Source organism: Notamacropus eugenii, chromosome 1 (genome assembly GCF_028372415.1).
Source record: "Notamacropus eugenii isolate mMacEug1 chromosome 1, mMacEug1.pri_v2, whole genome shotgun sequence".
Lineage (NCBI taxonomy): Eukaryota > Metazoa > Chordata > Mammalia > Diprotodontia > Macropodidae > Notamacropus > Notamacropus eugenii.
In genome coordinates, this window is record NC_092872.1 from 740,215,429 (window position 1) to 740,235,383 (window position 19,955).

General features: G+C 42.1%; 2 protein-coding genes across 2 annotated transcripts in view; one reads left to right on the forward strand and one right to left on the reverse strand.

The window, feature by feature from the left end:
* The window catches only part of LOC140520441 (uncharacterized), a 29,741-nt gene that overhangs the window by 964 nt on the left and 8,822 nt on the right, over positions 1-19,955 (forward strand). The gene's annotated exons all lie outside the window — the stretch shown is intronic.
* Positions 544-12,874, reverse strand: LOC140519423 (uncharacterized). Its single transcript, XM_072632417.1, has 6 exons — positions 12,659-12,874; positions 8,592-8,699; positions 5,321-5,905; positions 4,526-4,677; positions 3,179-3,291; positions 544-1,322 (listed from the first exon to the last, which is right to left on the reverse strand). The coding sequence occupies exons 1-6, from the start codon at positions 12,777-12,779 to the stop codon at positions 1,166-1,168; spliced, it is 1,236 nt and encodes a 411-aa protein (XP_072488518.1). The 5' UTR covers positions 12,780-12,874; the 3' UTR covers positions 544-1,165.

Below are 19,955 nucleotides of genomic sequence, written 5' to 3' on the forward strand. Positions count from 1 at the left end.
CATGCCGGCAGCCGTCCCGTCCGTTCCTGCCTGTCCTGCCTGGCTAACCTTGCCCAGACCGCCCGCAGCAGCCCCTCGCCCGGTCGGACCTCCGGGTCCATTCCCTGCCCTTCCCGCATCCTCTGCCGCCTCCTCTCCCCCGGTTTGTCCCGCTTCCCTCTGTCTGACCCTCTCCCCGTCTCCTCTGGGGGATGCCCAGTAACTGTGGGCAGTCCTCCCCCGGGTTCTCCCCTTGGCGATCTCCTCGGATCGCATGGCTGTCGTCGTTATCTCCGCTGAGGATTCTCAGATCCGCCTCCCCTGGCTGCGACCTCCAGTTTCAGCCGCCTTTTAGCCATCTCCAAATGCCCTCCGGACTTCTGAAACTCAACAGCCAAGAGTGTGCCCGCTATCTTTCCTCTGAAAACACCCCCTCTTTGAAACCACCATTTTCCAGCTCAATAGGATGAGCTGACGTGCCCCGAGGGCTCACCACTTGGGCTGGATTGGAATCCAGGTCTACCAACCATAAGACAAATTGTTTTTTTTTTAAAACTACATCACTTTGCCTTTAAGCAGAAGAGATACTGTAATTGTTGATGAGTGCTACAGTATCAAAGAATGAAACAGTTATTAAGGGGTTCTATGTGCCTAGCCCAGCTTAGAGTTGGAATGTCAAAGAATGGACTGTCCTATATTTTGAGAAGGAGAGATCGCACCGCTAGGGGAGTGTAGCCAGCTTAAGGGATTTTTAGTTTGGAATGTTATATGAATGGTGAATAGAGCACCAGATCAGCAGTTTGACACCCCTCTTTGAGTAGCAATGGCTGTATCATTTGGACTGATAAGGTTCCAGAACTGAAAAGAGGTGAGGTTCTATGGCAGGGAAGCCTTCAGGAAGATAGCTCCGGATTAAAGCGACCTAGAGTCAGGGCCACCAGTCTTCATTAGGGAACCGTATGAGGTGCTGACTAACAACTCATAGGGTCATGGCTAGAATGGTCCAAGAAACCTTTCCAGGATGCTACAGGCTTGAGCTGGGTCTTAAAGGATGTGATCAGTGTCCAGTGTGAGGAAGGTAGGTCTAGGTGTGGATGGAAGAGGCAGAACCTGGAACCATCCCTGGTTCCAGCACTTGCAGCCCTGTGAGGAGAGGATGTGGGGTAGGTGGTGAGCCCGCCCACGTCTATGGGTGCTGCCCAGGTAGTTCTGGCACCTTTTTGCAGATCCAGGGGTAGGGTTGGTCGCAGAGCATGTCGTTCCACTTCACCTGAGTGTGGACACAGTCTTCACTTAGGGCTTTCCCATACTGCCAGTTGTCTGGCTGGTTCTCATTCCAAAATCTGTTGAGAAGACCAACCCCAATCTGTGAGAAGCCTGTGTGTCATGGTGGACCCCTTATCTACTGCGGACACAGCTGAGCTGGGTATGTAAGGGATATGGGGTTCATGTAAGAACTGCTGCCTTTGTAGTGTCGTGAATAAACTGCTGAGCCTGCAGCCAAAAAGACCTTCATTCAAATCTCAGCTCTGATTATTACTAGCTGTGGAACCATGGACTAATCACTTTTTCTCTGAGCCTTGGTTTCCTTATCCGTAAACTAAGGATAATGATACCTGTAGAACCTGCTTCACTGTTTTTGTGACACCCAGACTGGGTACTGTAAGACTTTAAACAAATGCCAGTTATTATTGCAACCATAATAGATCCTGTTAAAAGGTGACTGTGGTATAAGGGAGAGAGTCTGGAGGCTTCGTTTCAAGTTGTAGCTTCCTTTTGCCCACTTCATTCCCTCATCTGTAAAAGGAGGGAAGTAGGACTGGGTGACCTCTGAGGTCCTTTCACAGTCTCCAAACAACGCCATGTGAAGTCTGAGGAAGGGTGGTTACTGGTGTAGGATGGGGGAAGCTCCATGAAGAAGGGGGCATTTGAGTTGGGCGGGATGGTGGTTAGTTTGCAGCAGGCTTCAGTTTTCTTCAGTATAAAATAAAGAGGTTGGACTAGATAATCCTAAAGTCTCTTCTAGCTCAAAATTTTATCTTATGATAACTGTTGGAACAGTCTTTGCAGCTCATAGAAAGATACCAGCGATCCAGGATTAGAAAGAACTACCTGTGCCTAGCCTGTGGGTCTGTGTTGGATGTTTTTGTTTGTATTTTGGAGCCTGCAGTCTTTCGTATCCAGCCAACATTTTACAGGCTGCCTCATGGAAGACAGCGCCCTGGAGAGGACCCAGAGCTACTCCAGAGTGACAGCATTTGTCAGTGGATTAATGTCCATGTGGCCTTCTCCTTTGGGCAGCTAGGTTTGCACAGTGGATAGACCACTGGACTTGGAATCAGGAAGACTCATTTTCATGAGTTCAAATCTGGTGTCAGATACTTACTGGCCATGTGACCCTGGCCAACTCTGTTTGCCTCAGCTTCCTCTTCTGCAAAATGAATGACAAACCACTCCAGTATCTTTGTCAAGAAAACCCCAAATAGGAACACGAGTCAGACACAGCTGAACCCCTAAAGGCCTTCACCTTTCCAGGCATAAGGTTATGTCCTCTGGTGGATGTGTTAAGGAATATTCCTTCCCTATGCCTTTGCACAGTCTGGCTGTCCTTCATACCTGGAATACTTTGTTTTTTATGTTGCATATACTTTGTTTCTATTCCTATGTTTACTTGTGTTCTCTCCCTGTAGAACATAAGCTCCTTAAAGGCAGCAATGTTTTCACTTCTGTCCTTGCATGTGCGTTGCCTAGCACAATGTCTAGCACGTTGTTGTTCAGTTGTGTCCCACTCTTTGGGACCCTGTGGACCATACTGTCCATGGGGTTTTCTTGGTAAAGAGAGTGGGGTGGTTTGCCATTTTCTTCTCCAGCTTATTTTATAGATGAGGAAACTGAGACAAACAGGGTTAAGTGAGTGTCTGAAGCTGGATTTGAACTCAGGTCTTCTTGACCCCAGACCCAGTGTTATAACCACTGAGCCATCCTGCTGCTTCCTAGTAGGCACTTAATATATGCCAGTAGATAGTAGGCACTTAATAAATTCTTCTTGAGTGATTGATAAAAGAGATTCTTGTTCAGACCTGTGTTGGACCAGATGGCCTCTGAAGTGCCTTCCAACTCTGGGATTCAGATCTCCCTGACCTGGCCCTGGGACAGAGAAGACTGGGAAGTTTTTCTGCTAGAGAGGTTCATCACTTACGCTTTGCTCTCGTTATATGGAGTCCCATCCACCCAGTACCAGGTTCCTTCAGTGTCCTTGTCAGTCAGCCCAATCCAGTGGTACACTCCATTTGTCCTCTTACTTAGAAATCCCTACAGAGGGGAATTAGCAGAGAATGGGATTATTGTGGGTATCCATTTCCTGAGAGTAGCCTCTAGAAACAAAGGAAGTGTCTGTTCATTCCTCTCACTCTCCCACCTTCCCTCCTTCCCCCACCTCCCTTCTCCCCTTCTTTTTCCACTCCCTTTTCTCCCTCCCTATCTCCCTCCCCTCTCTATATTTCTCCCTCCTTGCCTCCTCCATCTCTGTGTCATATTTCTCCTTCCTATGATCCTTCCATTTTCTCCCTTTCAATCCCAGAACTCAAGCTCTGTTTATATGTGCCTTTTTCATCTTGGACCAAGCAGCGTACTTCGCTTAATTCTCTATGGTCTGTGCCCCTGAATAACGACCCTTAGTGCACAGAGTACATGGTCCTCCTCAAACATTTTGATAGGACCCTTAGAACATGGAAAGGAGGAATGCCATTATGAATTCTGTTGCTTGTGATTACATAATGAATACTAAAACTTTTATCTTTCAAAAGATAATGCTATAACAGAATCCCAGGCCATGGCAGTCCTATTGGGATCATAAATTCACTTGCATTCCATAAATATTTATTAAGCTCTATACTAGGAGACACAAAGACAAGAACTAAACAGTGACGACCCTCAAGGAGAGAGGATAGATGTATGAGAATAAATTTGATACCAGGACATTTGAGGGAGAACATGAATTAGAGCCTGAGATGTTTCTGTTCTTGGTACTGGCTGTCCCCCGCAGCCTGGAGTGCTCTCACTCACCTCTTCATCTTAAGACCCCTAATTCCTTTCCAGGCTCAGCTCTGTGTCTAACTGCTATTGAAGTGGGGTGGGGGGGAAGGGGAGAGAGGGCAGACGACATTTGACATTTTATCATTGGGCTTTATTGCCTTGTAAGTCCTTTCTCTATAATCTCCACTACCAATATTACTCTGTAATATTGTTAGATGTTTGTGTTTTTTCTCCCAACTTTATGTAATCTCCTCTAGGTCAGGGACCATTTTGCTTTAACTTTGTATATAGCAAGCATTTCATAAATGTTTCTGATTAATCTAGTCTTTTATTTCATTTGGGTGTCTTGTCTCCCCATCTTGACTATCTCTTGTGACAGGAAATACTTTTTAGATATTTCCTAGGGCACAAATGATTCTCTTTCCTGTTTCTTACTCTCACCCTCTGCCTGCAGCCCCATATTCTGTCTATTATTACTCTTTCTTTTTGGGCCTTTGGGGGGAGCACAGACCTGCTCTCCATCTGAAGTCACTGATGCCAGATGAGAATTGTGGGACACACAGAAGTGCTCGGCCTCATCCCAGGTCTTTTTGGTGTCTGAAAAGTAGTATGCTTTCCCCTCATGGAAGTGCCAGCCTTGGATAATTAACTGTAGAAGGGAACCTAGGGTGAAAGGGTCAGGGGAATTGAGGGAATTAGGAGCTTCTGAAAAGGGATTCTGAAATGCTTTCCCACCCTCCTCAGGATTGGGCCATGGTGTGGGGGAGGGGATGGCTCAAACACATCTGACACCTTAGATTTTCCAAAGGACTTTTATATTTGTGTCCTTATTTGTTCCTTCGCACCGGGGAGGTCAACAGGGCTGGGGTTTGTGTCTGCATCTTGCAAGTAAGGAAACTGAGCCCCTGAAAGTTAGTGAGCTGCCCAAGGTCCAAGCTAGTGATAGAGTTGGGACCTAGGTCCCTGAACAGGTTCTTGTCCTGTGCTCTGCCCACCTGCCAACTGTTCATGGGATGCTTTTTTTCCACATCAAAAATTAGGATTATGATTCATGACTGAGTGTGCTGGGCCATTTTTCTGTGGGATGAGCTACCTCCTAAATATATTTGAGTTTTAACCCAAAGAAATGAGTCTTTAATTGCAGATAAGAGGTCTGGCATGCTTGACCTCAGGTTCCTTATCTTTGCAACAAAGGAATAGGATGCAATGATCTCTAAGGTCGTTTCTGTCTCTAAATCCAATGACCAGAAGCACCTGTCTCTCCCAGAAACCCTCTGTGATAAAGGCTGTTGACCCTATTACTCACTTTGATGGTCTTGCTGGTACTGTTGTGCTGTAAGATTCTCCAGTTGCTTTTTTAAGCCTTGGATTTCAGCATTTAAGTTATTGGTATTTACCAGACTTCCCATTATCTTCTGAATTTCTCCACTGACTTTCTCCAAACCACTTTTTAATCTCTGGGCCTCAGAATTTAAAATATTTGTGTTTTCCAAATCTTTCTTTAATCTTTTGATCTCATCACTGACATTCTTCAGTTTGGTGTTTGCCATCTGGGTCTGAGCATTGACATTTTGCAGATCTTTTTTTAATACCTGGATCTCATCACTGGCATTCTTCAGTTTGGTGTTTGCCATCTGGGTCTGAGCATTGACACTTTCCAGATCTTTTTTTAATATCTGGATCTCATCACTGGCATTCTTCAGTTTGGTGTTTGCCATCTGGGTCTGAGCATTGGCATTTTCCAGACTTTTGTTTAACACCTGGATCTCAGCATTGGAATTTCCCGAACAAGCACTTAACATCTGGGTTTGATGAGGAGCTGTCTCCAAAACACCTTTAAGCATCTGAATGGAAGTCTGAATATCTGCTATTTTGCTGAGCATTTGGGGATCTGGAGTAGGTAGGAAAAGATCATGAGGTTGGTTAAAGGGACACTGCTGGGAAGAATTAGAATGATCAAGAAAAGTTAGACTCTGCCTCTGGGACCCTGGGTTTTGATAGGTGAACCTTTGCCTTCTCTTGCCTGGAATCCAGACTGCCCCACATTCTTGGGCAAACCAGACTACAGGCAGCATGCAATCCCTCACCTACCTTTTCTCAACTCTCTTATTAGAGTTGTGTTGGGATTGGAAGCTCAATTCCGTGTGGACAGTCTCGGGCGGGTAAAGGTGGGAGCTTCTAAATCTTAGAGCTCTCACGAGACCCCCCCAGGAAACGGCTGGGAATCGAGGTGAACCGAGCTATCTCGAGTAATTCCGCCTCTTCCCGTGAGAAACGTGATGGGAGAGAGATCTCCCCGCCCTCGAGATTGTCCCGGATCTGGGCACACTATTGTTATCTAACAGCACGGTATTCAGATGCAAACTGTGTGGCTGAAGGTTAAGTAGGATTGAGGAAGCCTGAAAGCTCTCTTAGCACGTGAGGAGCCAAGAGGACAGTAGGCTCCACTTTCTTCTTTCCTCTCTCCCCTCCCCCTCTCTCCCCGCTTGTACGTCTACTTCCAATCCCTTAAGACCTTAGCCTCCTTAGGAAATCTCCCCCTCTTCCTCCTAAGGAAGACCCCCCTGCACTTGTAACCGAGACCCTGAAATAAAGCTCAACCCTTGTTCGACTCTGGAACGTCCTTTCTCTCATATGAGCATCCGGTTTTGGCCAACCGAAGACCTCGGAGGTGAGGTAAGAAGACTCGGGTAGCCCACACAGACCTCTAGGCCTGGCAGAGTTGAGTATAAATTCTCTGAGGTAAGAGACTGCCTTGCTTTCTTGTTTTTATGTCTCCAGCCCTTAACTCTGTGCCTGACAAATAGTTTGGATTTACTAATTCTTTTTCATTCATTCTTAGGGCTCCCAAAGGCAGCCTACAAGTCTGTTTGAATCATAAGGGTATGACTGAGATATCTTTTCTGCCATCTGATGACAGTGTTCCATATCTTCAGGTCCAATTCTTATGAAACAGCTGCGTCAGTACTGAATCTGAACCTCTATAGTAACCACACATGTCATTTAGGGTGCCTAGGATAGTTGTATGAATAACCCTTGGGCATCTGGGATGGTTTAGGACCCATTCTCCAGATGAAGAACTGTAGTCTTCTCCAAACTCGGACACCCTCTCTACTCCTTGGATACTATCCACTGAATCTCCAGCCTAACAGGCCACATAGCATGTCCCAGACACAGCTTTCATTTGCACATATTCACCTCTCCCAAGTAAAAGGGGAAGAGGCAGAAAGCTCTGATATCTCCAGGCCTACTGCCTGGTGTGTCCCAGTGGTGATGCACAGGGCTATGGTTTCAAGAGGACTTGAGGATAGACTATGCCCTTTGAATAGCGGACGGTTCAGTTTTTCTGTGTAAGAGGACAGAGCCATGTTGTAGACATTAGGACAGGGCAGTCTGGTGATTCGGAGGTGACCAGAGGCCACTTATCATGAATCTCAGTGTGGCAGCTACTCACCATCATCTGGCTCCAATGACAGCTGTTGGGTATCATTGCTGCTCAACCCTATGGCACTGGTTCCTTTGCTCCCTTCCCCAGAGCTTCCCTTATGATTCCTTTCCAGCTACAGTATGTCATGTATGTCTTTTATTGTTTCCATTTTGTCTCTCCTATTAGAATGGGATCTCTTTGAGGGGAGGGACAATATTTTTGCCTTTATTTGTATGACCAATGCTTAGCATAGGGTCTGGTATAGAGTAAGTGCTTGTTGACTGATTGAGGCAAAGTCTACCTGTACTGGAGACCTCTGACCCTGAAAACTTGATATTTCCAAGATTAGAGCCCCAGAACCCTGAAACTTGGGAGAGAGTTGGGGATGAGGGTGTAATGGTAATATACATGGGAAAATCTTTCCCATTCATTAATAGGCCCTTTAAGTCACATGGAGCCTGTGGTGGGAGGAACTGAATGGGTGGAACAGGCAGAGCTAGAGCAGAGCTGAGAGGAAATCAGAGAGCAGTCAGAGCTAGGAAGGGTGCAGCTGGCTAGCCTGAGTGACTTTGTGATTGTTTGTGGTTTTGTTTAGGGGATCCTGCTTGTGATTTGTTTAATGGAGCTGGTTTTGGGGAAGCCCAGCAGGGGAAGGCTTGGGGCTGGTGTTGCCCTATGCATTGTTATTATGTATAGATGTCTTTGTTACTATGATGGATTTGGCTTTCTGGTGTCTGAATATATGTTTTGGTTCTGCCTTTCATATGGAGAGTCTGTGGTATTTTGCAATTGTGAATTGTGCTGATATTCATGGTTGCCTTGGGCACTGTGAATTTCAGGGGCTGGAAGCTGGAGAAACAGCTGCTCCCACTAGAGGTAAGATTTAATAAGGAGACAGCCCAGCTACAGTAGAGATGGGGTGAGCCCTCTGACCTGTGAGACTACAACTGGATTTCTGAGAGGCAGGCATTATACAGGTTCCCTGAGGCCCTAGAGTTGGGTCTGGGAACTGGAGGCAGTCTTGTTTGTCTGTGGACCCAGGAAACCAGGAAGAAGTCTGTACTGAGCCACACTGGAGGTGAAGGGGGTGTCTAGACTTTAAAAACTGAGGTCAGTGTGGAATATGCTTGAGGGCTGCAGAATAACTTACACATAATGAGGACCAGAAGGAAGGAAAACACAGCCAGAAATATCAAGATGCCTTTGATCACCTTTGACTTCCAGAAGAATGAAGGTACTTCTTTCTTGGAGAACAACCCTGGAGGATGAGATCAGTGTTGAAAAGATTTGAATATTTCACATCTAGCTACCATAAGGCTCAGTTTTCTTCTCTGGAAAATAAGTATAAATTATCCCTTTAGCAAGAAAGCAGTCACCCCCTTCTCAACCAAGGATAGGTAAAAATGCCCTGAAATAAATAAAATGAAGAAAGGTGAGTAGTATACCACCCCCCCTTCCCCCAGGACATGTATAAGTTTGTACGCAGTGATCCACCTATTGCGTTAGTTAGCTCTTTGATGGCAGATCCTGTTTTTGCCTTTCTTTGTATTGTCAATGCTTAGGACAGCACCTGACCCATAGTAGGTATTCAGTGATTGCTTTTTGACTTATTGTTAGTAAAGGAAAGTAAAACATGGAAACAAAAAAAGTCAGGAAAAATGGAAATCCAAGTTGACTAACAAACACCATAGAGTAGAAGATTCTGGAGTCAAGGTAGTGGAAGGAAATCAGTCAACAGGCATTTATTATATGTGAAGTCACTGAGCTAAGTGCCAGGAAGACCAAAAAGGCAAAAACAGACAGAGTTCTAAAAAAAATGAAACTAGATCTAGCACAAGACAGCATGATAAACACCAAAAGAAGTGCAGGTGATAGAGATGGAGAATTCACTAAAGAAAGATATGGTGTCATCCCTAATGAGAGGTCTATTATCAGAAAAAAAAATGGAATAAGACAAATTGAGAACAAAAGTCAACAATGAGGAATTGAAATCATAATTTCATAAAAAAGATGACTAAATTAAAAATCCATTAGCAGAGTAAAACGTGGTAACCATTTTATAACTAAAGGAACTATTGACTGGTAATATGTTAATATTTGTGTATCTTGATCTAACAACATAATTACCCAATTTTAAAGGACCTGTCAGATCTATGGATAGAGGAAGAATTCATGATCAAGTAAGGAATGGAGAGGTTCACAGGACAGTAAAATGGACAATTTTGATTACATAAGATTGAAAAAGATTTTGCAAAAACAAAACCAATACAGCTAAAATGAGAAGCAAAATATTGGGGTGGGGGGAATCTTTGCAACAAGTTTGTCTGTTAAAGGTCTCATTTCTCAAATATATAGGGAACTAAGTTATATTTATCAAAATAAGAGCCTCTGCCCAAATAACAAGTGGTCAAATGATATGAATAGTCTGTTTTTAAATAAAGAAATCCAAGCTATCAATAGCCATGTGAAAAAATGTTCTAAATCATCAATAGAGAAATGCAAATTAAAACAACTCTGAGGTCCTACTTCATACTCATCAGATTGACTAAGACAAGCATAAAAACTATTAAGTCATGCATGTCTTTTTTCCCTACATTCTAGAGAGCCAGTGGACTCATTGAAGCGTATTTTCTTTCCTTTTGCTTTTGACATGGCAAATGAAAGAATTTGTTTTGCATGACTACATATTTATGATGGTTTTTGTTTTTCTTTCCTTCTCAAAAGATGGGGAGGAAGCAGAGGGAGGGGGCAATTTGAATAGAAAATTTTAAAAATTGAGTAAATTAAAGAAACACATACATGGGATTGTCTCAAAAATTTCTCTAGGGCATAGAGAACAAAAATAAGTGCCCCAAAATCTGGATCCCATTATAGAATATCACGCAGTTAAAACAGCAACTAATAAAGAAAATGTGGCCAAATGATTCAGGTCTTGATAGAATCCAAAATAACTTGCTTAGTAATGATAGGGGTCAAAGACTAAGTGAAAGTAACAATAGAAAGTGTGTAAAAAGCTAATAATTGCACGTTTTAAAATTTGTAAGACCGGCAAAACTTCTTCAATTCTCAGAACCTTTGAGAGAAGGAATGGGGTCTCAGGTCTTAGAAACTAGAAAGAGAAAACAAACTTGGGAGCCAAGGATCTGAATGGGATCTTTGAGCGATCACCTCCTAACCTTGAGAAATCAGGTCTTTTGCCTTAGATGGTTACCCTATGTTGTTTTCTGTAAATGGGGATTTATCAAAAGCCACAGGAATTGTGCTATATTGTTACGTGGTGCTCAGACTGCTGCTACTGCTGCCTTAGACTGAGAAGGCAGAGAGAGGCCAAGGTGGCAGCTGGTGCAGCAGATCCTTGTCCCAGAATCCAGAGTCAGTGTAGGAAAACAGAACCTGGAGTCAGAGGAGATTTCAAGGCAGCACTTTATCCATGCTCAGTCTTCAGTGAAGTTAATGTCTAAGCCAGAGGTGGAGAACCTACAGCCTCACTGCCACTTTTGGTCTCCTAGGTAAAACTAGAGTCCAAGTTTTACAAAAGAAATCCTTTTATTAAGGAAATTTGTTCTGAGAAGTTTGGATTCAGTCAAAGGACCACACATAAGCACCTAGAGGGTCACATGTGGTCTCAAGGCTGCCCTGGTCTAAACCATCTGTTTCAGATGGTTTTATGTTATTTAAGGTTTTAGTAAATTGACAAACATTAAGTTCTTAGTAGGTACTATCCCTGTGTTAGGGATCAGGGATATGAATAGGAATGGACCCTGTGCTAGGGGCTGAGGATATGAAGAAAACATGGAAATCTTTGCATTTGAGGAGTTTACATTTTATCAGGAATCAACATACTCACAAATACATATGAAGTAAATGCAGTGTAAAGGGGGAACAGGGGAGAGGGTGATATTATTATGGATCTATAGTTAGAGGGGAACTTGGAAGTCATTTAGTCCAAAGCCCTTACTTAAGGAAACTGCAGTCCAGAGAGTTAAAGGGTAAAAAACACAGGTAGTAAAAAACAGAGCCAAGATCTGAACCCAGCCGCGACTTCAAATTCAGCGCTCTTTCCTGTATGCCTACTCTCTTTAGTAGGCAGTGGCATTTGTGTGGAGCTTTATGGGCCAAGGATCCTAAGAGACAGTGATGAGGAGGGTGTGTATTCTAGACATGGTAGACAGTCTTCACACAGGTATAGAAATAGAGATTAAAGATTTATGAGCAATAGCAGATAGGCTACTGGGCTGGAACATCAAAGTGAGTTCACTCAGTCAACAGGCTTAGCAGTAAGTAAATGGATCATTGCCAATGACAGCATTCGGTGCTATCTCTCAAGTAGAAACCCCAGACTTGGCCTTCAATCTTGTCTCTGGTTTGTCTTCCGCTCAGCTACCAGAGTGATCTAACAGAAGTACAGGTCTGACCATGTCACTCCCTTCAGCTCCCTACTCCATGAACTCTTCTGGTTCCCCGTTACCTACAGTATCCAATATAAAATTCTCTGATATTTAAAGCCCTTCACAACCTGCCTCTTCCCTATCTTTTTAGTTGATCGTGCTCAGTACACGCTCTCCAATGTAGCCACGTTGGTTCTCTTGTAGTTCCTCATACACAACACTATTATCTCCAGACTCTGCACCTTTGCCTGAAATACTCTGCCTCTTCACCTCTGTCTCTCACCTTCCTTCAAGAATCAGCTCAAATCCCATCTTCTACAGGAAGTCTTCTCCTCCACCCCCATCCTGCAGTTGCTAATGCCTTAAATGCTTTTTGGTTGACAGACCCTAGGGAATAAACCACAGACTGAGGTTTCTGCCTCCCCCTTCTCCCACCCACAAATGGTCCCTAGGGAGGAAGGTAGGATGAGTCCTCTGGCTTCATTTAACTCACTTGTCCCCTGTCCCTGACGGGATGGCCAGACACCAGTCAAACAGTTAGTCAGTCAACACGCATTAAAGGCTCACTATGTACTAGGAATTGTTTTAAGCGCTAGGGTTACAGAGAAAGGCAGAAACAGCCCCTGCCCCTATGAGTTTACTTTCTAATGGAGGCAACACATAAATAAAGAGATGCATGGCAGATGCATCCAGAAAAAACAGAAGGTGAAGGCTCTAGCAGCTGAGGGAGCCGTAGTGAGATGAACTCCGCTCTGCCAAGGAGAGAGTCTGAGGGAACCTAATACAGAAGGGTAGCTAATGGTGAGTGCAGGGATTCTGTCAGGCTCACCTCGGGGCCACAGGAAGATACGCTGGCTAAATGCACTGAAATGAGCTTCTTGGCCTTCTTGCCACTCCATGTACTTTTGGTCTTCTTGTCCATTCATGTCTTCTTGGTCCATTCTGTTCATTGCTGGATGCTCTCAACCCTGTTATTTATGGACGCTCCAAGATCTATGTTTTCCTTTTCATAAACAATAATGGGAAGTAAAGCTGACATATCCCCTTGGCCACTGTAGGGCTACGACCTTGTGCTGTGTGCAGATGACACCTAACCTCAGATCACTGCTGACTTGGTAAAAATTGCTAGATTGGATTTGAGTTAGAAGGGCTCTGGGAGCCCTTGAATTCTCAGTTGTAGTATATGGTCACAGCTTTCCCATGGACCGTGAATATTTCTCTATTTAAATCTATTTTTATTTCTGTAGAATATTTCCTAATTATATATAGGTCCTGTAGATAAACTCTGAATTATTTTGCATGTTCTGTCATTGTTTTGGATGGGATTTCTTTTTTTAATCTCTTCCCGTTGGGTTTTGTTCATAATATACAGGAACACTCATGCTTTTTGTGGATTTACTTCATATCCTGCAACTTTGCTGAAATTATTGTATCAATTTTTAGTTGATGCTTTTGGGTTTTCCAGATAGAGTATCTACTATGGGTGGGGAACCTGTGGCCTCGAGGTACATGTGGCCTTCTGAGTTCTTGGGTGTGGCCTTTCGACTGAGTCCAAGTTTTATAGAACAAATTGTTTTTTTAAGGGGATTTGTTCTGTGAAGTTTGGATTCAATCAAAGGACTGTACTTGAGGACCTAGAGGGCCACATGTGGCCTTGAGGCCTCAGGTTCCTCACCCCTGACATCATGTGATCTGTAAAAGACAGTAGTTGTATTTTCTCTTTGTTTGTACTTATCCCCTCACTTTCTTTTTCTTGTTATATTATGATAGCTAGCCTTTCTAGATATTAAGTAATAGTATTGGTAATGGGCATCCTTGCTTTACCTTTGATTTCTTAGAAAGGATTCCAACTTTTAACATTTCTTCATTACATGCAAGGCTGACCCTTGGTTGTACATAGATTGTCTTAAAGGAAGACACATTTATTCCAGTGTTTTCTAGTGTTTTTAATGGTATCCAGTTTTGGATTTTGCAAAATTTTTGTTATTAGTTTTATTAGTTTATTACAGCTACATGTATTGATATGTTTTTTAAAGTAATTTTTGTTATTAGTATAGTCTATTATGTGTATACTTTTTCTTATATTGAACCAATTTTGCATTCCTGGTATCTATCCATCCTGGTTGTAGTGTATAACCTTTTTAATGTGTCTTTGTAGCTTCTTTGTCAATACTTTATTTAATATTAAAATTGATATTCATTAGGAGTATTGCTGCATAATATTTTTTCTCTGATTTGCCTCTCCATGGTTTAATTATCAAGTCCATATTTGTATCAGAGAATGAATGTGGAAAAATTCTTTCTATTTTTACAGTTTAGTGGTATTGGAATTAGTTTTTTTGAATGTTTGATAGAATTCACTTGTAAATCCATCCAGGGTGTTTTTCTCTTTGTGGGTTCATCTGTAGCTTGTTCAGTTTCTAAGTAATTCATTTCTTGTTATTTCTTATTCTTGTTCTGAGTAGTTTATATTTTTAAAATATCCATCTATTTCATCTAAGTTATCAGTCTTTGACATATAATTGAGAAAAAAAATAATTCCTGATAGTTTCCTTTATTTGATTTTTTAATTGCTGTTAATTCTTGTGCATTTCTGATACAAATGATTTCTTTTCTTCTCTCTTATTTAAAAAATAAGATGAGCTATTTATTGATTTTTTAAAAAAATGTTCCTAGTTTTGTTTGTCACTTCAATGGTTTTTAAAATTTTCTCTTCCAATTTTGTTAATCTCTCCTTTGATTGTCAAGATCTCTACTTTGGTGTTTAGTTGTTTTTTTTTTTTTTTTTTTTTACTTAATTGCTTTTCTCATTTTTTAGCTATTCAGTTCATTGATGTTCCCTCTTCTCTTTTGTTGATGAAATTGTATAGATACAAAAAAATTCCCCTAAAGACTATTTTAGTTTCCTCCCCCAAAATTGGTATATTGATTCATTATTGTCACTTTCTTTGATTAAATATTTTTTATTTCTATTATCTGTTCTCTGATCTGACTTTTTAATCCACCTTTTCGATATCATTTTCTGACCTTTCGTTCTCTCTCCAAACTGTTTATTTCTTTCCTCTTTCAAGAAGTTTTCCTGGACTGACCCCAGCTTATTCCAAAGCACTTCTATCCTCTGACGCATAGCTGCATGCATTGGAGCCTAAAAGCTAATGTGGCATCGATTCAAATTCTGTGAACGACAGGTTTCCTAGAAAGGGGAAAAAAATGCCTGTTTTATGATCAAAGACTTGACACCTAATCCCAGACACACCCTGGCTCCTCAGCCTGGTCCAAATGTGTGCTACAGACCAAAGAGGAGAATGGAATAAGTGTGGCTTGGTGCTGTCTATCCTTATATGGATCTGTGTTCTTATCAACACAGGACAATGTGCATCATACTGCAACCCATCCCAGCTTGCCTATCCTCTTTGAGTCTTATTCCTTTCTCCTCATTCATTCATCACAGTGGGTCTATCCAATTGGCTAGTGGCCGTCTTTGATTTCTTCTGACAACACAAGAGTACCAGTGGACCAGTGGAGTATCTTGGCTGTACACCTGTCATCCCTTCCCCTTTGACCAGTCATCCTCTTTTTGTCATACGTTTCACTAATGACACCTTTTACTCCAGTTGTTCTTTGCATTCATTACAGCCACCAAGGGACCTCTCCCTTTTTCTCTTAGGATATTCATTTTTAATTCTTCGGATATTATAGCATACCATTTCTCAAAAAATCAATGTCATCAACATTGATAGTAGTGAAAAAGATGGATTTTTGTTTTCATTGGAAGCTTGGGATCATTAAAAGAGTTTGCTGATTCCCTAAAGGCAATCTGTCTACCCTTTTCCTTTTGTTCCGCTCTGTCCCAAATCAGTCAAATTTTTTTTTAATACTTACCTCATAGGGCTCCCCTCCCCCACGTCATTGTCCATTTTGTGCAGCCTACTCTGTAGACATACTTATATACATGTGCATACCGAAGGAAAAGTTATGTAAGTTACTAATACAAATGCTTGTAGTAATCTGGTCAATAGATATTCTTCATCAGTTGGTCTTTTTTCTACAGCAGGGGTACTTAATCTGAGATCTGTGAACTTTAAAAAAAATGCAGATTTTGATAACTGCATTTCAATATGATTGGTTTCCTTTGTAATCTTATGTATTTTATCTTATACATTAAAAAACCATCTTCTGAGAAGGGACACAACATTTCACTAATCTCTGCCCAAGGGGTCTATCTAGGGTTTTGTTTTTTTTAAAAGATCCATAACTCTTGCTTTATGGATGATCAAGCCCAGTTCTTTTAAGCAGTTTTAGATCTGTCAGATGGAGGTGTTGCAATGTTCTAGATACAATCAGGACATTGTCATGTATATCTTTATTATTTACAATGGAACACACTGGAAGTATGGTTTATTTACTAAATCATATGGGTTATCTTTGGCTATGAAGAAGAGACAGTGAACAACCAAGAATAAGCTCTATTGGGAATCTGAAAACCTGGGTTCAAACTCTGACCTCTTCCATTTACTCATGGGGTGACCTTGAATTGATCATTTTCCTCTTTGAGCCTCAATTTCATTATCTGTAAAATGAGCATGTTGGACTCAGTGATCTGTAAGTCTGCAGCTGTAAATCTAGGATCCCACGGCTCAAAGCTGCTAGGTCCAAGCTAGCCATGTCTCAGAGCAGCCGTGGTATCTGAGGGGGTGCAGACACATACTGGCCTCCCTGTCTGGAGAGAGTCGCCTGCTCCCATGCCGTCCTGCTGCTCTTCCTTGCCTTAAAGGTGTGGAGCAGGCTGGTTATAGGTTTGGTTTTGTTCTCAGATAACCTGGGCATTAAAATCCACATCATGAGATGTCCAGTTCTGCTGAAATCAGGTGGCGCCAAGTAGCCCAAGAAGGGTTGGGGCCAGTCGGAAAAAAGAGAAGTATTGGCCCAGCATTTCCATTTTCCCACTCTCCCTGTTCCTCTTTTCCCCATGTGGCCAAGGAGGCCCCCAGACATACATAGCTTTGCATAGGAAACCTTGGTTGGGAAATAATTAACTTTCTGTAAAGAAATGACCTTTAACAGGGTCACACAGCTAGTAAAATCTGATCTAGGATCTGAACTCATCTTCATGTCCAACACTCTGATCACTACATGGCTAACTGCCCAGCAAAACCCGGCACAAGACGCCCCATAAGATTTTCCTGTCTCTGTGATGAGTCCGCTGACCAGAGTGGATTCTCCATGTTTGCCCCTACCAGTCTCTGCCTCACATCTGGTGTACCAAGCACAGTAGCCAGCACAGAGTAATCACCTTATAAATGCTTATTTCCTGCCTGCCTGCCTGGATGTCCTTAACTGGATAGTAATATAAACCTCATGGAACGTGGTAGAGGTTAATTCCTCATTCTTCAGCCATTTTCTGATTGTTTTCAGGTTTTAGATGGACTATGTAGAATTTATCCTTAGATACTGAAAGAGGAAAAACGTTACTCAAACCCTGCCGTTCCTTGCCCCGCTTGTGACCTGTAATAGCTATGTTCATGGACAAGTCACATTTTCTAAGCCTCAGTGTCCTCATTTATAAAATGGAGACAACAAACTTGTGCTATTTCTCAATCAACAAGAATTTATTGTGTCTCCTATGACACTGGGGATATAAAGGCAAAAGTCTGAATATTCTTTTTTTGTGAGCATTACAGCACTATGTAAATGTATGTTATGATTATCTGGACTGAAGTATTCTCTAGTTTTTATTCTAATGGCCTGTTGAAAGATATTTTGCCTGAGGATTTAGATATTTGTAGCTTGTATGTAGAACAGCAGGGATGTATGGGGTATTCAGAGCTTGCCACTAGTGTGAGGGCTTGCTGAGCCCTTTTCAGGGCTACTTATCTACTGTTGGTGTACACATGTCACCCAACTCTCACCTGAGGCTCCAAGAAGCGGTAGCATGCACAGCAACCACATCCTGGTAAACTGTCCCAGCAGATGGATTAAGTTAGGTGGAGGGTCAATAGGCCTCAAACCCATTGGTGAGTTAGAGGGGTGTCTACCCCAAGTGTGTAAAGACTTCCCCTGCTAGTGGAAGACAACAATTTCTTCCTATAACCGTGATGGTGCTTAGAGCCTGGTCAGACATTGAAAATGCTGAGGTCATCCACTGCATCCTGGACCTTCACCGATCTTTTTACCTTTGTCCTACCACTGGACTTTGATAACTCTGGAAAAAAGGCTGAGGCCAATGACTGTGCAGCTCTGCCACACTTAAATCTTATTCATGAAGGAATCAAGATGTCATCCCATGATGTCAGTGGTCCTCTTTGAAAATGAAGGACAAGTGACAACAACAATGAAACAACAGCTAGGACATTTGAGACTGTCCTCAGTCATTCTAGAGGTCTGGTTGATTAATAGCAAAGGCCACAATTTAGTTGTCTGGTATAGTATCCCTGTGTCCTGCTTCACCATCTTGAGAGGGACAATTAACAATCCTTAGGCTTCCCCCACAAGGCTGCTTCCTATTGAGATCCATCCAGGTAGACTTAAGTTTTTAGTCATTTTTCAGTTGCACCTAACTCTTCATGACTCCTTTTGAGGGTTTCTTGACAAAAATACTGAAATGGTTTTCCATTTCCTTCTCTAGCTCATTTTATAGATGAGGAAACTAAGGTTAACAGGGTGAAGTGACTTGGCCAGGGTTGCACAACTAGTAAGTATCTGAGACCAGATTTGAACTCAGAAAGAGGAGTCTTCCTGCCTCTAGACCCTTGAATCTATCCACGGTACCATCTAGCTATGGAACTAGCTAGCTTTTAGAAAAGGCATTTGCTAATATTGTATAAGTTCAGTTAGTATAAAACATTTCCCTCAAAAGCCTGGTTATACTTTCCCACAAAAACATGCAGCATCAATGGAAAGAGTAAGCTCAAACTTCAGTCTATACAGTGGAGTAATAGTAGGATTCACCAGTGGCAAAGGTAGAGCTCACCACTTCTGTTACTGAAAATCCTTTTTCCCTTTGAGGTCCTTATAAAGATCTTTTCTGGGCAAAATGCTTGGCTGGATTTCCAGGGTGTGTCCCTCTATGGAGTCGATAGCTGGTACTTCTCCCTGCCATTAAAGGTCATATTGCCTTAAGCTGCCTCCTTCCTTGGGGGACCATTTCTCCAGAGGGAAAGTTCTGGGGAGTTTGCTTCCATGAAAATCATGATGATAAACCCCCAACAGTTTGGCTTCTGATTTTATCAACCAACTGAAACTATTCCCTTCAAAGTTACCAATGATTTGTTAGTTTCCAAATATAATGACCTTTTCTCATTCCTCACCTTTTGTTTCCATAGTACCTGGGACAATGTCCGGCATGTAAGACTTTTTTTAAAGACTCAACATTTGTTAAACACCTTTAGTGTGAAAGGCAGGATGCTGGGCACTGGGTCATCCCTAAGATCAACACAGACAAACATTCTACCCTTGAGAGAGCTTAAAGCCTAATGTGGGTTTATGTAATATATAAAAAAAACCTGATGCAAAATAAAGGAACAATGAACTCCATCCTTTAATGTTCCAAGTCTTGACCAGTTGTCATTCCCACCCACCCTAAACATAATTAGTATCAGTTTTTAATTAACAGACTATCCCTTTAATGATCAGATATTTCAATCACTATTAATTAATTCTCCATAGAAGATTAACTCAACTGAAATAGATATGGGAAGTCATGTGATTAGTAATTAGGAAACAAGGTACCAATGAGTTAGCTATTAATATACCATCCCTTTAATGACTAGGCAATTCAATCACTATTAATTAGTTCTCCTCAAATTAGTTCTCCTAACAACCCAAATAGATATAGGAATCTACTCCATTAATATTTTGAAAACAGGGCAATCCCTGACGATGATGAATTAATTATTTTTGATTTGTTAAAAATCTATAAAATAGGGGCTAACTATTCCTATCTTCATTACTTTGTATATCTAATTTCCCCAGTCCTAATTTGCCTGGGAATCTAGGCTATCAGTAACCATTTTAGCCATAGTGCTAATAATCTAGAACCCCAGCCCTCCTACCCCCAAAATGTCCATGGCACATAAATCTCAGTAAGTAGATGATTAAAGTTACAACACTCACAGCCACATACTCAA